The 16,016-nt window shown below is 39.9% G+C and overlaps 1 protein-coding gene across 4 annotated transcripts in view; it reads left to right on the top strand.

Moving 5' to 3' along the window:
• arnt2 (aryl-hydrocarbon receptor nuclear translocator 2) overlaps nucleotides 1-16,016 on the top strand; it is a 66,263-nt gene that overhangs the window by 2,808 nt on the left and 47,439 nt on the right. For 2 of the 4 annotated variants that reach the window (XM_071489629.1, XM_071489631.1), the window contains exons 2-6: nucleotides 4,874-4,985; nucleotides 9,368-9,415; nucleotides 12,397-12,444; nucleotides 13,644-13,857; nucleotides 15,048-15,261. In XM_071489629.1, coding sequence (XP_071345730.1) covers nucleotides 4,874-4,985; nucleotides 9,368-9,415; nucleotides 12,397-12,444; nucleotides 13,644-13,857; nucleotides 15,048-15,261 — 636 coding nt within the window. The remainder of the gene's footprint in view (nucleotides 1-4,873; nucleotides 4,986-9,367; nucleotides 9,416-12,396; nucleotides 12,445-13,643; nucleotides 13,858-15,047; nucleotides 15,262-16,016) is intronic. The other 2 variants (XM_071489632.1, XM_071489633.1) reach the window with 1 other exon arrangement.

Genomic DNA, 16,016 nt, shown 5'->3' with positions numbered 1-16,016 from the left:
GAGAAAAAAAATGAACAGATTAATGGACAATAAAAATAGTTAATTCATTGTCACTTTCAGCATAATCAATTTCAGATTGTATTTTCTTTACACGAAGCTCAGGTTTGTGCATTTTCACCAATCAAAGGTTGGAATAAAAAACAAAAAAACTAAACAAAATAAAACAAACAAGAAAAAAACGTTTTGATACAGTAAAGAAAGACTTTTTCTAAATGACTCAACTATATCTTTGGCATTTCTGTACTGAAGGTTTTGTTACTTTACTGGCCGACATACCAATATTAATAAATATCTTTGACAAACTAAAATTGGCTGATGTATCCAGTTACATACAGTTTATTAGGCAAAAAAAGGTCCCATATTGTATAGAGGTAGATGTCCATGTGTTTTTGATTATAAAGCAGGTCTAAGTTCTATATTAATACTGTGAAAGTATCAAAGCCTCAGTCCACAGAGAAATGCACACAGCCTGTATTCAGAAACTGAGCCTTAAAACCAGCCGTCAGGATTTCTGTAATTTTGTGATGTCACAACAAAACAGTCACCGCCAGTTAGGAGAGGCAGCAAAGAGCACTGGTGCCCCAGCAGGATGATGTGCTGCTGTGGATGGGGTCAGCAGAAAAAATGTATTTTAGACACTTTTAAAAGACACCCACCAAAAAGAACCAATATCTGTTTAAATGTAGGCTTACATTTATCTTCCCGCCAAAACAGCACTTTCCTTTAGTGCTACTGAACTACCGCTGCAGCCACAGGTAATTGTTAAACAGGTAATAGTAATATATGCAGTGGTGACATGTTGCATCCAGTTCTAGTAGTTTGCGCTCAGTTGGTTGTTGATTGGTTGGATGCTTTTTTTTTTTTTTTTTTTTTTAAATGTAAATTTTTTTTTAAATTTATGTCATAAAGAAACTAGTCAGAGAGTATGTCACAGTGTGTGTTTTTGTGTGTATTCCTTTTGGAGTATTAATTGTCCTTTTTGAAAGATAAACGTCCTAAGGCTGTTTGATAGACCTGGTGTTTGGGGAAAGACATCTGGAGAGAAGACGGAAAGAAAGACAGGGAAGAGAGACTAGAAATAACCTTGTCTGAGGGAGAGCAGTGATTGAAAAGGAGAAAGTATGCAACATCCCCCCTGGTCTCCCAACAGGCTTATTAATGCATTTGACCTCAGGGCTTTTCAGCTTTTGGCTGTCTGAATAATGTATGTGACTAAGTTAAAACCAGGCTTGTGATCAACTGTAGATGTGTGTCTTTAAGACGCTGCACAAAAGAAAGCCTGAAACACTTGCTATGCATGTTTAGAAATACAGGGACTGTGAATTTAAGCAGTTATAGGCAACTGGAAGACTATTGGCTCTGGTGCTCCATGCTTTCACGTCAGCATCATTATGCTGAGTGAGAGTGACACTAGGCAGCTTTCTTGGTACTGACAGCAAGCAGCGAGTATCTGAAACTGTCAGTGAGGTAGCCCTCATGCACAGGTGAGGTCAGCAAGACCAACCTGTAACAAACGAGCCCATAGGTCGTCTGCAGCAGGTTATTATGACCCATAGTTAGGTTTTGTTGCTAGGTGACATCTAGTGGTTGTATTAATGATGGAGGAGCAAAGGGAAAAGAATGATGATGTAGTTTATAGAGCGACAAATTCCACGTCAGGAGGAGGTTGGGGTGGATGGATGGGTCAGCAAAACACAGGAATATGTCACAGGAGAGCAGTGTTTGATTCCCATGTGGAAGTAGCAGTTTATGTTGTTTATATTATCATAGAAAAACATTAGAAGAAAAAGTGGAAGAAAGAGAAGGCATTGACATATAATTGAAACATGTGCAAAACAGTTAACACGGGGACATGGGATAAAAATTTGGAAGTTGTATTTTTTTGCCTGGACTGTAGCAGCGGGGCCAAAACTATAAATGTATCAGTGACTGAGTGATGAAGTTACACCACTGGTTAGACAGCCGAGTGTTGGAGTTTCCCCATTGGCTGCTGCTCTTTCAAAAATGAGCTGGTGCAAACTATTACATCACCAGGAGGCGTTCACAGGCACTGTTGCCAACGTAGTGCCTTTATTGCTAGATTTACCAGTTTTTCAGACCCTAGTGACACACCCAGCAATGTTTTTGGACTAACTTTAGCTGCTTTCTGTAAAAGAGAGCTGCTACTTTAGTCCTGTGAAGACAGGGTTGGGCACACCTCTCTATGCCTTTCATTCAATGGACTTATTATTTAGGCTGTGTGTGTGTGCTGTTCCTGTCAGGCTGAAAGACCACACTTATTGTCAGATGAAGCTGTCCCTTCATCAAATGATGCTAGTTTAGAGCCATGTGTTACTCATACCCACTTCATGAATGAATGATGGAACACTGCTTCTTAGAAGGCCCTGCTCTGCAGTGTGTGTTTCTCTGGAAGCAAAGGCGAAGGGGGAAATGCATACTGTATCAAATATTAACTAAGTTACGTGGTGCACTGGGGCATACTCAAGGGTTTGTTTGGCCTATCCATTGCATCTGGCTGAATGAGTGAGTGAGTGAATAGAGTGGAGAGATGGAGGGGAAAACAGCAAGGCAAATAGAATGGATTTGTGGACGAGCGAGGAGAAAAATAATGCAGTGGCAGTGAGAGAGAGAGGGAAATATGAGTGGAAGATGGAGGCTGAATTGGCAAGCAGTGTAATTCCTCTCAGTCATAATGACACAGAGCATAGAGGCTTTAGATTGAATGGAACAGCGAGCACATATTTTACCACCTTCAGAACAGAATAAAAGCTGATAAAAGGGCCTGTGCAAGAAAATGTGTGTGTGTTTCTAAAACATCATCTGAAAGAATTTCCAGGCCACTAACTACAGTGGAGCCTCTGGATTCTCTATGTACTAAGAAGGTGGGGAAAAATCACTTAAGTATTGCAATTCTTTTTTTGACAATTTTTTAATTACCACACTGATTTCCAAATTGATACTTATTGTAATATTTGTACTGAGCTAGCTAGTTAGCCTGATAGCATTGGTGTGTGAACCAGAGAGCTGTTTGTTGGTTGAGATGGCAGCTGGAGCTGAAATAAAATTCTGAAAGATGTGTATGATTCAACTTTTTCTTATGCCTGTAGTGTTAAATAAGTAAATAAATTGGCGGCCTGATAGCGGAGGGGTTAGGGCACGTACCACATGAGCTGATGCTCTTAGCAGGTGAGTGCTGGTTCGACTCCCGACCGGCCTGACTCTTTTCTGTGTGTCGTTCCCCCTCTCTCTCTACCCCTTTCCTGTCACTCTCTACTGTCCTCCCAAAAATATCTTAAATAAGTAAATAAAAAATGCAATAAATCAAATGTCTAATTGCAATATGTAAAAAACACAATACATATCAAATTGGGACCCAAGTATCATAATAGTATTGAATTGGGAGATAAGCATATTGACCCAGCCCTAAGACTGTGTACAATGGTGATATAAAGCTCATTAGTAAATTTCTCTGGTTCCCTGTATCATGGTTCAGCACATTCAGCTGCCTGTCCGCTTTGTTGACGTCAAGTAAAGATTATGTGGTATTGACAAGATCATTCACTCCCACAAACACACAAACAATGACGCCAGAACCAGATAAATTATAGGCAGTTATTCATAAAATATAAAATATGTGATCTCATGGTGTGTACAGTCAGGAGTGAGTGGCACACAGTTTTTTTTTTTGTTCATGATTTTCCCTAAAAAACTTGTGGAGAGGCCTTAATGTTGAGCCCTGAAGACTATGCAACTCTAGCTGAGCCGCAGCAACTGCAGCCTCTGCTTCTGTAAGTGATAATTACAGGACGCTGGCACATTCAGTTCTGTTAGGCTCCAAGTCAGAGTGGTTAAGGCTACTGGAAGCAGCGAACCTCTAGAAGCTAACGGCTCTTACACAGAAAATTAAATCAATTACTCAGGCAACAAACACAAAATCATCATCCTAGGTCAAATCACGCTGTCTGCTCATATCAAGCCAGTGTTCGGCTAATCTAGAGAAAACAAGAAGAGGCATTCAGGTGACAGAGTGGGAATGAAAGAGGAGGTCAGTGTACCATCAAAATTATTTTAACCCATTGAAATGTTTGTTAGATCTCAGGTCTTGGTGAATGTTGAACATAAAGTTCTTGAACATCGGAACATAAAGAACTTGTTTAAGAAACCTTCACAGGGTACCTTATAATTAAAATAGTGATTGTGGGTCACAGTTTATTTTGACTGGTTTGCAATTCCGCATTTCTTTGTGTTTTTATTAATAAAATAAATGAATAAAATAAAAAATAAAAATAACCATTCGGTTTGCATGTTTTTTCCCTTGTTTTGGCCCTAAATGTGTCAGCTACATAAGCCTGTTGCTGTAGCCTAGACTGATTTTGAATTATCAGCTGTTTCATTGCCCAGCTGTACTTGTGCATCTGTATCCATGTGGGCAGGCAGGAGATGAAAACAGCTCATGAGATGACCAGCTCATCAAATCTCCACTCTGCAAGATGAAAATTTAACTTACTCCATTTAAAACAGGAGAACTGTGAATCATGATATCTCTCAATATAATTTTCATTGATTGTCATTAGTGATGTAACCTGCCTCTGTGGAGCACGAGTTAAAAAAACTACAGCAGCAGTAGCAGTGACAGTATCGATGTTGACAGAGAGCTTCATAGAGTCAAGTGAAGTTTGGTTGAAACCTGCATTTGAACTGTGACAGACAGCTGTCTGTACAAAGACAGAAAACAAAACAATGTAAAACTAAAATCTAAAATTATTTATAATAATGCTACAAATGGGAAACAGTCAAAGTTTTATGGTAGCCCTGTGTGACAGATACTACTACTAACCCTGTGCTGGTCCACTGTTATTGTTGTGTCCTCCAGAGATGGGCAGTGAGTTGCCAGGGACAGTGGGGATGCCTGGAGCAGTCGGTGCTGGCCAGGTGAGGATGGGAGGAGCTGTGCCAGGGCGCGGGGGCAAGAGGAGATCAGGAGGGTGAGTATTGTCACTGCTGACCTGCAGTGGGAACTACCCACCATAAATATACTTCCTGCAGCAAGGGCTCAACAGCTTTTTATAGCACGGTCTGAAAATAACACCCAACAGTCCCTAGAAGCTGATGCAGTTTTGTTTTGGGTCACCTGTTACATTATACACAGTTTTTCTTACAGAATTATTACAGTGTTGGAGGGAACAAAATGTTAGCCGTTCATATCATCCTGATGTGTGTGAAGCATCTTGAGAGTTTCAGACTTACTATCGGACTTGATCACAAATATAAAACAATAATAAGGAGCATTGCTTTTCTTGTAGCTAAAAACAAATACTCCTGGTTGTGTAATGTGTTGTGCCTGAATTTGTTACTGAACTAGTTATACAGCCAATCAAACATGGGTCTCAACGTGTCACATTGAGGTCATTGTGACCTGGTTGTATTTAAGGCGATATGAAATGTCCCAGAAGCTGTATTTGGTGGTTTCAGTTTTACCTCATGTTCTTTCTCTGTTCAGGTAATTACTGGGGTCTTATACCTATTCTGGAAAGGACTCATAGTATTTGCTTGCTGCATCCTATTGTGACTAAAATATTTGGCAACAGAAATATACCTGTAATGTCTAAATCTGCTTGTTCAGGATGTTCCACAATGATCAGTTTCCAAATTCTGGTTCTTGGAAATGAGCTTCTAAAAGTCTTGTAAACACTGATGCTGGATAACAGGCATTGTGGCACAGGTTATTTATTAACGATCTGGCAGTGTTCCTTTATTCAGTAATCGCAGACTGGTGGTACCACTGCCTGGTACCACTAGACAGAAACATACTGTAAACCATCACACAGGAGCTCAGTGGAATCAACTGATCTCTTCTCAGTGACTCAATGTAAATATGTAAGTTTTGGTAATTTCAAGTTTATTGAAATTCTAGTTTCAATTTTCAGATTTTGGAAATATAAACATGAAATGTTCTAACTTGAGGTATTATGACTTGAAATGATGAGTTAAATGAATGAAATGCTGAAAGTTCACTTAACTCATTATTTTGTGTTTTAAACAAATACAAATAGCATATTAACAGACATCCCATCATGTCTTGTTTGGGAGTTAAAACTCTAGAGATCATTTGTAGTTTGAGGAACCCATTCGTTTGCTGTGTCTGTAATACGTGTTAAATGAAGTCATGCTTGTTTATTGTCATAATAATAAAAACTAACCACGATAAAAGTTAGTACTGCATTCAGTCCTGACCTGTAAACAAAGTCACATGCTGCAGGTGATGATGTTTTCTTCTTTCTCTCAACATCTTTCCCTCTGTTGTGCTTGCTTTAACTTTCTAATGCAAGTGAAATCCTGTGCAGAAGTGTTATAAACAATTAAATATTAATCAATATGAAATCAGTCAGGTAACATGGGCATCACAAACACCAGGCTCTCTCTCTCTCTCTCTCTCTCTCTCTCTCTCTCTCTCTCTCTCTCTCTCTCTCTGTCTGTCTGTCTGTCTGTCTGTCTGTCTGTCTGTCTGTCTGTCTGTCTGTCTGTCTGTCTGTCTGTCTGTCTCTGCTTCTTTATTTCTGTTCACTCTCATCATTCAGTGCTTACACTGGTCTGCAGTGGACACTTTGGGACTGATATTGGAAGCTACCAGTGATTGTTGTTAGCTTCCTTTTTTCAAGTTTCAGGAACTGCAACTCGAGTCCACCAGCCAGGTATTGGCTGTTGGGGGATTTCACTGTACTATCCATTGAAAAAGTGCAGGCAAAGGCTGGTCCCCAACTATGTGCAATGTATCACGTACCAGTCCACATGAAGTTCTGGACAATCACATAATGTTCATCTTGACAAGGGCTGTAACTAATGATTATTTTCATTCAATAATCTATTCCCTATAATTATTTCTTGATGAACTGATTAATTGTTTGGTCTATTAAACTTTGGAAAAAAATCCCTGTAACAATTTTGGAGCCCAAGGTTCAGTCCTGCCAACAGAGCAAACTCAAAGATGTTTACTTTGTTAAAAACAAAAAACAAGTCATGCATGGTCATTTACTGAAACAATAAATCAGTTAAAATAGTTTCATATTGCTTTTCTGTTGGATAAATTGTTGCAGCTCTAATCTTGACGGTATTTTTTTCTACTACCAAGCAACTGGGGGAACAGATCCCAATAATCTGTCTCCTCTAAAATCAGTGGGGATGGTTTTAACTGCTCATCTCATGAAGTTATGGTTTTAATGCACTTTTCCTCTCATCACGAGTGGAAAAAGAAAGTAAAATAATAACAAGAAATAAATAAGATAATATTGTTTTGGTGTTTCAGTTTGGATGCAGAGCAGAGAAGATGATCTCAAAATCTTAATTCTGCATTTGTGTGGATAAATATAAATAAATGAATGAGGTGGAAAGACCGGGGGGGCTGCTTTAGACTCAGTATGTGTGTTCATCTATGTATGGGGAGCACTGTATGTGAGTTAAGTACCTTGTAAATCAGGGGCCAGAGGACTGCACTTAACCCATGCACAGGCATTAGGCCTACATAAACATGAATAAATAATCCAGACCTGCATATGTAGGCAGCTTGGCAAATAAACGTGGCACAGGGAGGCAACAGGAACTGCTCATGTCTATGCCATTGTTGCTTTACTTATTTATGTGTGTATGTGTCCATGTCTTTCTATGGTTGTGGGAACAAAGTTTAGTTTTTAACCATCGTTGTGAGGACATTTTAATCAGTCCTCACAACTTCAAAGAGCTGTTTGAGGGTCGTGTGTGTGTGTGTGTGTGTTGTTGAGTATGAGACAAGACAACAACAGACACTCCTCTCCTGACAGTGTTGCTACCAAGGTGCATAAAGCTGTCAGGTAGGTCATGCAGACAGGGTGTTCTGCTTGAGCTCTCTGCACAAGATTTAGTCAAGTTAGCTTGGTTTCTAGTTTCATTTGTTCATGCTGTGAAATCATTTGGTGATGGGCACAGTGATGCAGTGTATTTGCATGCACTTACTGTAAATGTAGTCTGTGTTCTTTAGTCAGCTGATTTAGGAGAGTTTTACCCAGCCATTCCAATGTCTTTCCCATATATATAGGTAATTGGGTTTCTAATCAGCTTTTGTATACATGTGCACGACAGAATGTTGCAGACAAAGTAAAAGCTGAACGAAGGATGAAATCATCATTGCGCAGAACGAAGGGTCCTTGTATTTAACATGACTCCATCCAAAGCCCAACTGAAGCTGAAGCTAACACTAAGTAGCTTCTACAAGTCTAAATAACTGAAGGTATAAGATTCCACTGATGAACACTTGACTGCTGTAAAATTCAGACAGATTCTGGATGTGAGACAAGGCTCGGCTCTGTTCTCACTGAATGTGAGTCTGTTGTGTCCATTTATTTGATGTGGACATTGTAGTTCACTTGTTCCAGCTGGAGCAGTGATGGTGTTACTGCTGTGAGATGTGGCAGAACCATAGACTGTATATTAAGATGGACGTAGTCTCCGTGACCTCACCCCTAGATTTCTGAGGAGCGGTTCTGAAGCTCAGAGTGAGCTGCTCCACCGTCACCATCTTGGCAGTGCCTGACTACAACACAGACAGTTGATTTCAAACCTTGTTCGATTGCAGTGGTTCCCAACCTTTTCTAACTCATGGACCAGCAGAAAATCACAAAGATGTTGGTGGCCCACATCTGACAATACAGAGGCCAAATAATGCCTTCTCACATTTTATTTTAGTGATAGTGATCGAATGTTCAGGATTGAACTGAAAGCAGGGGAGTTTGACGGGGAGAGGTCATTTCACCATCTGTCTCTTGACTCTGTGTCCTTTTAATTCTCTTGTTGCTAACCTTCCATCCCTTTTGATGCTCCAGTTTTTGCCATTGAAGTAATCTTTTAGCATGCAATCAGACTGAGATAGTCAGTATACAATGTGGCCTGGTGGCAAAGTGGTTCAGCCAGCGACAACATAAAATTAATTTATCTGCTGGTCACGGTGATAGGCTATGATAAAAAAACAAAACAATGGCAGGAGTTTTTAAACATTTTAATGTTTTTAAAGATTTCATTTTAAAACATTTAAAAACATTACTTACTGTACTTATAATTTGTCGGCTCACTCACACTTATACCACAGGTTGGGAACCTTTGGTCTATTGGTTTATTTGTCAGCAGACACAACTTTGTCACTTTGCAGCAGCAGAACTACATGAGGAAGGACTTTACTGCTCCAAACTGATGTGTGCCATCCACTGGTTCTATCACTGTGAATGTACATACAGTTTTATAGATATGTTCCACCAGAAAACACAGGGACTGCAGTCATGAAAGAGCACTATCAGCTCTCAGTCTAATAGAAGTAACTGTGTTTCCTGTGGTTGTTTCTCAGAATGGACTTTGATGACGAAGACGGAGAGGGACCTAGCAAATTTTCAAGGTGAGAACAATGAAAGCAGGTAGCACCGACCCTGTCTGACATCTCTTAGAACTAGTTCCCAAAGATCATACAGTTCCTGTTTCAGGGTATCCGCGGGTATGAAAAATCAAATGTGTTGAAATGAACATATTAAAATTTTTGGATCTTATTTCTACTGCACTCTGAATTCAAAAATGGGTTTATAGTACAGTATGTTTGGCTTTATTATTTGTTTCATGTTGCATTAAAAAGGTCTAAACAAGTCCCGAAATTGTTTTGAGAGCCCAGCAGATACCCTATGTGTGTAACATCGACTCATGACGAACTTTTTATTTCCCTCCATCAAAAAGTCAATGCTCTGTTATGTTTCTTTTTTTTTTTAAGAGATACTCAAGTCTATCTCTGTCACTACATCGCAAGTGTCCTCACATTTAATTTCTCTCAACTTCTTTTCCTTTTCTTCCTTCTCATATTGTGGAGTGAGTGTGTACGTATGTAGGATGTACAGTAAGTGCTTTATTTTTGAGCTGACAACATGGCAGCAGATTTGTTTCCGCTAACTTGAGTGGTGACAGTTTGGAGGAGGAGCTGCTCTCTGCTGAACACAGGAGGAACTGCACTCTTAATAATGGACAGCAGCATTACATGTATGGTTTATTTGGCTACAGGAAAGCTTTGTGTTCATGCTGTGAAAGGGTTTACACTTACATACACTTTGTACACAAGTTATTCCTATAAACCTACCAACCATTCACTTCTGTCTCCCTTAGCCAGGAGCTTTAGTTCACCCTGCTGTTCAGTATGTGACATACAGTAGAGGAAATAATTATTTGATCCCTCGCTGATTTTGTAAATTTGCCCACTGACAAAGAAACAAACAGTCTATAATTTTAATGGTAGGGTTATTCAAATAGTGAGAGATAGAATATTAAAAAGAAAATCCAGGAAATCACTTTAAATAAAAGACAAACAGACTTGCATTTTATCGAGTGAAATAAGTATTTGATCCCCTGGCAAAACATGGCTTAGTACTTGGTGGCAAAACCCTTGTTGGCAAGCACAGAGGTCAGACGTTTCTTGTAGTTAATTACCATGTTTGTGCACATATCAGGAGGAATCTTGGTGCACTCCTCTTTGCAAATCATCTCCAAATCCTTAAGGTTTCGAGGCTGTCGCTTCGCAACTCAAAGCTTCAGCTCCCTCCACAGATGTTCTATGGGATTAAGGTCCGGAGACTGGCTAGGCCACTCCATTACCTTAATATGCTTCTTTTTGAGCCATTCCTTTGTTGTCTTGGCCGTATGTTTTTGGTCATTGTTGTGCTGGAAGACCCATCCACGACCCATTTTCAGTGCCCTGGCGGAGGGAAGAAGGTTGTCACTCAGGATTTTACGGTACATGGCCCCGTCCATCTTTTCATCTATGCGGTGAAGTCGTCCTGTCCCATTAGCAGAGAAACACCTCCAAAACATAATGTTTCCACCTCCATGCTTGACGGTGGGGACGGTGTTCTTGGGGTCATAGTCAGTATTTTTCTTCCTTCAAACATGGCGAGTCGAGTTGATGCCAAAGAGCTCGATTTTGGTTTCATCTGACCACAGCACTTTCTCCCAAGACTTCTCTGAATCTTTCAGGTGATCATTGGCAAACTTCAGACGGGCCTGTACATGTGCCTTCTTGAGCAGGGGGACCTTGCGGGCACTGCAGGATTTTAATCCATTGCGGTGTAGTGTGTTACCAATGGTTTTCTTGGTGACTGCGGTCCCAGCTGCCTTGAGATCATTAGCAAGCTCCTCCTGTGTAGTTCTTGGCTGATTTCTCACCTTCCTCATGATCAGTGATACGCCACGAGGTGAGATCTTGCGTGTAGCCCCAGAACGAGGTCGATTGACGGTCATTTTGTGTTTATTCCATTTTCGAATAATTGCACCAACAGTTGTCTCTTTCTCACCCAGCTTCTTGCCTATGGTCTTGTAGCCCAATCTAGCCTTGTGCAGGTCTACAATCTTGTCCCTGATGTCCTTAGACAGCTCTTTGGTCTTGCCCATGGTGGAGAGGTTGGAGTCTGATTGATTGCATGGACAGGTATCTTTTATACAGGTGACTGGTTGACACAGGTGTCTTTGCTGCAGGTAAAAGTTTTTTTTCGGTGTGGGAGTCTGTGGGATCCAGAATTGTTAATGGTTGGCAGGGGATCAAATACTTATTTCACTAAATGAAATGCAAATCAATTTATATCTTTTATATAATGTGGTTTTCTGAATTTTCTTTTTGATATTCTGTCTCTCGTTGTAAAAAGGAACCTACTTTTAAAATTATAGACTGTTCGCTTCTATGTCAGTGGGCAAACTTACAAAATTAGTGAGGGATCAAATAATTATTTCCTCTACTGTACAAGTGACGAACAGCAGTGGAGACTAAACTGGAAAAGAAGAAAGGGTTTACCCAGTCCACAGTGTGATAGGGGTGTTTATGGACCTGTGGTGCATTTTAATGAATGTAACATCAGCAAAGTATGAAGACAGCTGAGGTGGAGAAGTTCAGACACAACAGGACTCTTCTGTTCACTGACCGTGTGAAAATTCAAGTGTCCAGCATTGAAAGAAACATATATTACTCCAATTCTGATCTGATTCTGATTAAATCCATACATCAAGAGACAGATCATTTTAGTTTGTACATCTGGACTATCAAGGAAGAAAAATCACCTCAGTCATACGTCTGTTCTGTCACAGTTTTGGTGTCGGAATTGAAGCAGTCCAGTTTAAGCAACCAGATTTTTTTTTTCATGTCTCACTCAGAGTAGAACAGGGCACTGTTATCATTGACACCAGCCTGTTTTGTACAGTTTGCCCATTTTGTTACCATCACACTTTGACCCATCTACTGTCATGCATTAATATGTGACAGCTATTGCATGTGGAGGGTGAAGCTGCTCTGTGATGCTTTTTATCTGTATATATGTACATGGCTTTACATGCTGCGTCCTCTCTGCTCTGCAGGTATGATGATGATCAGATTCCTGGTGGGGATAAGGAGAGATACGCCAGGTAGGCCTAGCCAACTGGGGCCACAGAGGATTTTCCATTGACTCAGGGACCAACAGGCTGTGCAACCCGCACGCTTCACACCTGTTCTGATCTGTGCAAAGAGAGATACTAACAAGTGAATAAAAAAAATCAGGATAATATATGCATATGCATATGTCATTGCAATCCATAATATATTGGTAGATTAGAAATATTTTATTTGCAATATGAAAGTTATTATCAAACCACATAAACCATTGCACTGTTTAGTCCACAGGTAAAAAAAATGTCAGCTGTAAATTGCATGACAGTGTATGTACAACAAATTACATTACAGACATGCAGCTATTTTTGACCGATTATATGGCAGTCCTTTACGAATGGCCCATTTTCCAAAATAGGTACAGTAGAGTTGTTTGAGTTAGCTGAACTCACTAGATGATGTTGTTTTGGTGTCATGTGTCAGGAGAATTGAGCACAGCACAGGGAAATTCTGTGTTGACAGAAACGACAGCTGTGAAACCTGCAGCTGAACCTGCTGCATCCTGCCTGATGGAGCTGGTAACAACTAGAGGAGTGTTCTTTAGAGTTTTCTCCTTGATGATGATTATATTTGAGGAGAAACACACTTTCTGGGCATTTAATTTATTTGGCATGAAAATTACTTAGAATGTTTAGATATTGGAACAATATCAGCTTTAGACATCAGTGAAAAGTGTCAGTTTGTAAATTATCTGCAGCTTTTGTCTCAGAGTGAGACAAATTGATGCAGTTGAGTACAGTATGTCTAGGAGTCTCTAAAAGCCCTTTTTTAGCATGTGTCCCGTCTGAATAAAGTAAAGTCAAAATTGTCATAAAGACCTTGCAGACTGACCTGCGTTGTTGTAACATGTAATTTTCCCTCAGAGGAAAACTCAAACACAGAAATGCATCTCAGTATGAAAATGGGCAGTTTAATTCAAGCTGTACAGCATCACCTGTCTCTAGTGTTGATCCTGACAGTTAATTACAGATTCCAGACAATATACTGTCACCTGTAAAGAATGAGATGTAACAGTTAACAAAACCTATTACCTGTTGAAACCTGTTGAATTATGACACTAGAGACAAATTATGATCAGATGCGTCATAGCTGTTGATCAATTGTTCAATTGAGGCGGGCTGGTGGTTACCAGTCTGTACCCTCTGCAGGCGCCTAACTGCTCTTCTCTCTGTTGCAGAGAGAACCACAGTGAGATTGAGCGACGCCGGCGCAACAAAATGACCCAGTACATCACGGAGCTTTCAGACATGGTCCCTACCTGCAGCGCTCTCGCCCGGAAACCTGATAAGCTGACCATCCTGCGTATGGCTGTGTCCCATATGAAATCCATGAGGGGCACTGGCAACACGTCCACTGATGGGGCCTATAAGCCCTCCTTCCTCACTGAGCAGGTACTGTACCGTCAGAAACTCATAACATAGAGGACATTTGATAGAAAACATATTCAGTGTCCTTGCACTTTTTCTTGTTTTAGTTCTTTTTTGAAAAATACTACAAATTGATCAACAAAAAAATAATTGTGGAAACGCTCAGTTTGGAGGACCACATGAACCTTTTATATGGATCCCCTCATAAAACTGGGACTCATACCTGTCATGGTTGTCCTGAAAGCACTATTTGAGTTTATGTTTGGATTATTCTTAATTTCCTGTTTTAGTTTGAAATTACTTATCTTGTGTGTCCATTGTTATTTTACTTCTGGTCCTTGTCTAGTTTTCCCTCCATTGTAATTGTTTGCCCCACCCTAATATGTCACCTGTGTCTTGTTACCTCAGGATTACCTCAGTTCAGTTTGCTTCTGTTTGGTTTCTCTCATGATTCCTCGTGTTTCCTTTAGTTTCCTCTTTTATGTTCCTGAGTTTTTAACCTTAGTTTTTGGTCCTTGGTTTCCTTCCCACCCCAGATTGGGTTATTGTTTCATCTGCTAAGGAAGAATTGTGTGGTTTTTTTATCCATTAAATCTTCAAACAGTACCAGCTCCGCTCTGTTGTCTGCATTTCCTGCAAGTCCTAAATTGTGACATTATCCTTGTTTTTCAAAGCAAGACGTTATGTTTAAATGCACAATTGATCAACAGAAGACTCCAAAAGGCAATCATAACCTGGACACTAGTGTATGTAGAATTGTTTGATGTTTGAGAATAAGAATGCAATCAAAATAGAAATAGTACATAAATACCTTGTTTGAAACCTTTCACAATGTGACCTAAATGTTCTCTTGAGGAAGTTTTTTTTTCCAGTATGTGTTCTTTCTCTACATGCTTGACCATCTGAGGTTACACTCACACATTTTCTGTTCTTCAGGCTCTGAGCTTCAACACATTCAATCTGAAATAAAAGAATGGAAGCTGAATTAAAGTGCCATGTCTCAGCTTTAATTTGAGTAGGAAAGAACAGCCCTTTAAACACATCAAGTCAAACAAAAATATTGACTATTTTGAGGAAATTGTTTTGCAGTCAATGACTTAATTAATCAATGACTTAATTGATGAATGTAATACAATGTACAGTTGACTATAAACACAGGCTACCTCCTTGGGGTGTGCCCATATGTAGCTCAAGTACCTTTCTGCTCCCTGTAGGAACTGAAGCATCTGATTTTGGAGGCGGCTGACGGCTTCCTGTTTGTGGTTGCTGCGGAAACGGGTCGGGTGATCTACGTGTCGGACTCGGTGACGCCGGTGCTGAACCATCCCCAGTCAGAGTGGTTTGGCAGCACTCTCTATGAACAGGTCCACCCTGACGATGTGGACAAGCTGAGGGAACAGCTCAGCACCTCAGAAAACTCCATGACAGGTACAGAAAGAACAATTATCTTCCAGCTGAATGTTTTCCTTCCCTCTGCTACTTTACTGATTCATTTACAAAGGGAAAAAGGAGAAAAAAAAACAAAATAACAAACCCTTTCCTTCTCTCTGGTGTAACCATTCTTAGTCAGTTGCCTTTTGTATGTCTATGTTGAGCATCATGCTCTACCTGTGCAGCTGTTTTATCAGTGTGCTACTCAAGTTCAAGCTCAAGACTTTCACGTTGTATTTTAGTACATAAAATACATCAGCAAATACCCCCGTCGTGATTTTTTTTTTTGGCTTTTATAGGTTGTTGGTTGGTTATAGGTTTACAGGTTGTCGGGATGTTAAACATCATCAAGCCGCAGATGAAAACAGATCAACAGTCCACATTTACAGCCTCGTTGTGTTTATACTCACACTTTTGTGAACTATTACTAATGTTTTAAGAGGAAATGCTTTTGTAGAAGAGGTCAGAGCTAAATCAAACCACAAGTTTGAAGTTTAGTGGTGGTGTTGTTGAAGTCATGTGACTGGTGTAGTTTGTTCATAGCCTAACATTAGATTTGTACTTCTGGTAATTGTATTTAGGCTTCAAACATGATAAAAGGGGTTTTCTTTCTTGAAAACTTCACAGGACTTATTTTCTGCAATAATCCAAAAGCCAATGGAAAAATCCTATTGACTTTTTGTTGATGGAAGTGATAATAATAATAATAATAATAATGATAATAATCTTTATCTATATAGCACTTAACCTAC

Source organism: Trachinotus anak, unplaced genomic scaffold (assembly GCF_046630095.1).
Source record: "Trachinotus anak isolate AG129_WGS33_773 ecotype Australia unplaced genomic scaffold, CSIRO_AGI_Tana_v1 ptg000011l, whole genome shotgun sequence".
NCBI classification, from domain to species: domain Eukaryota; kingdom Metazoa; phylum Chordata; class Actinopteri; order Carangiformes; family Carangidae; genus Trachinotus; species Trachinotus anak.
The sequence above is the reverse complement of the archived record's forward strand: the minus strand, read 5'-3'. Positions and strand labels throughout refer to the sequence as shown.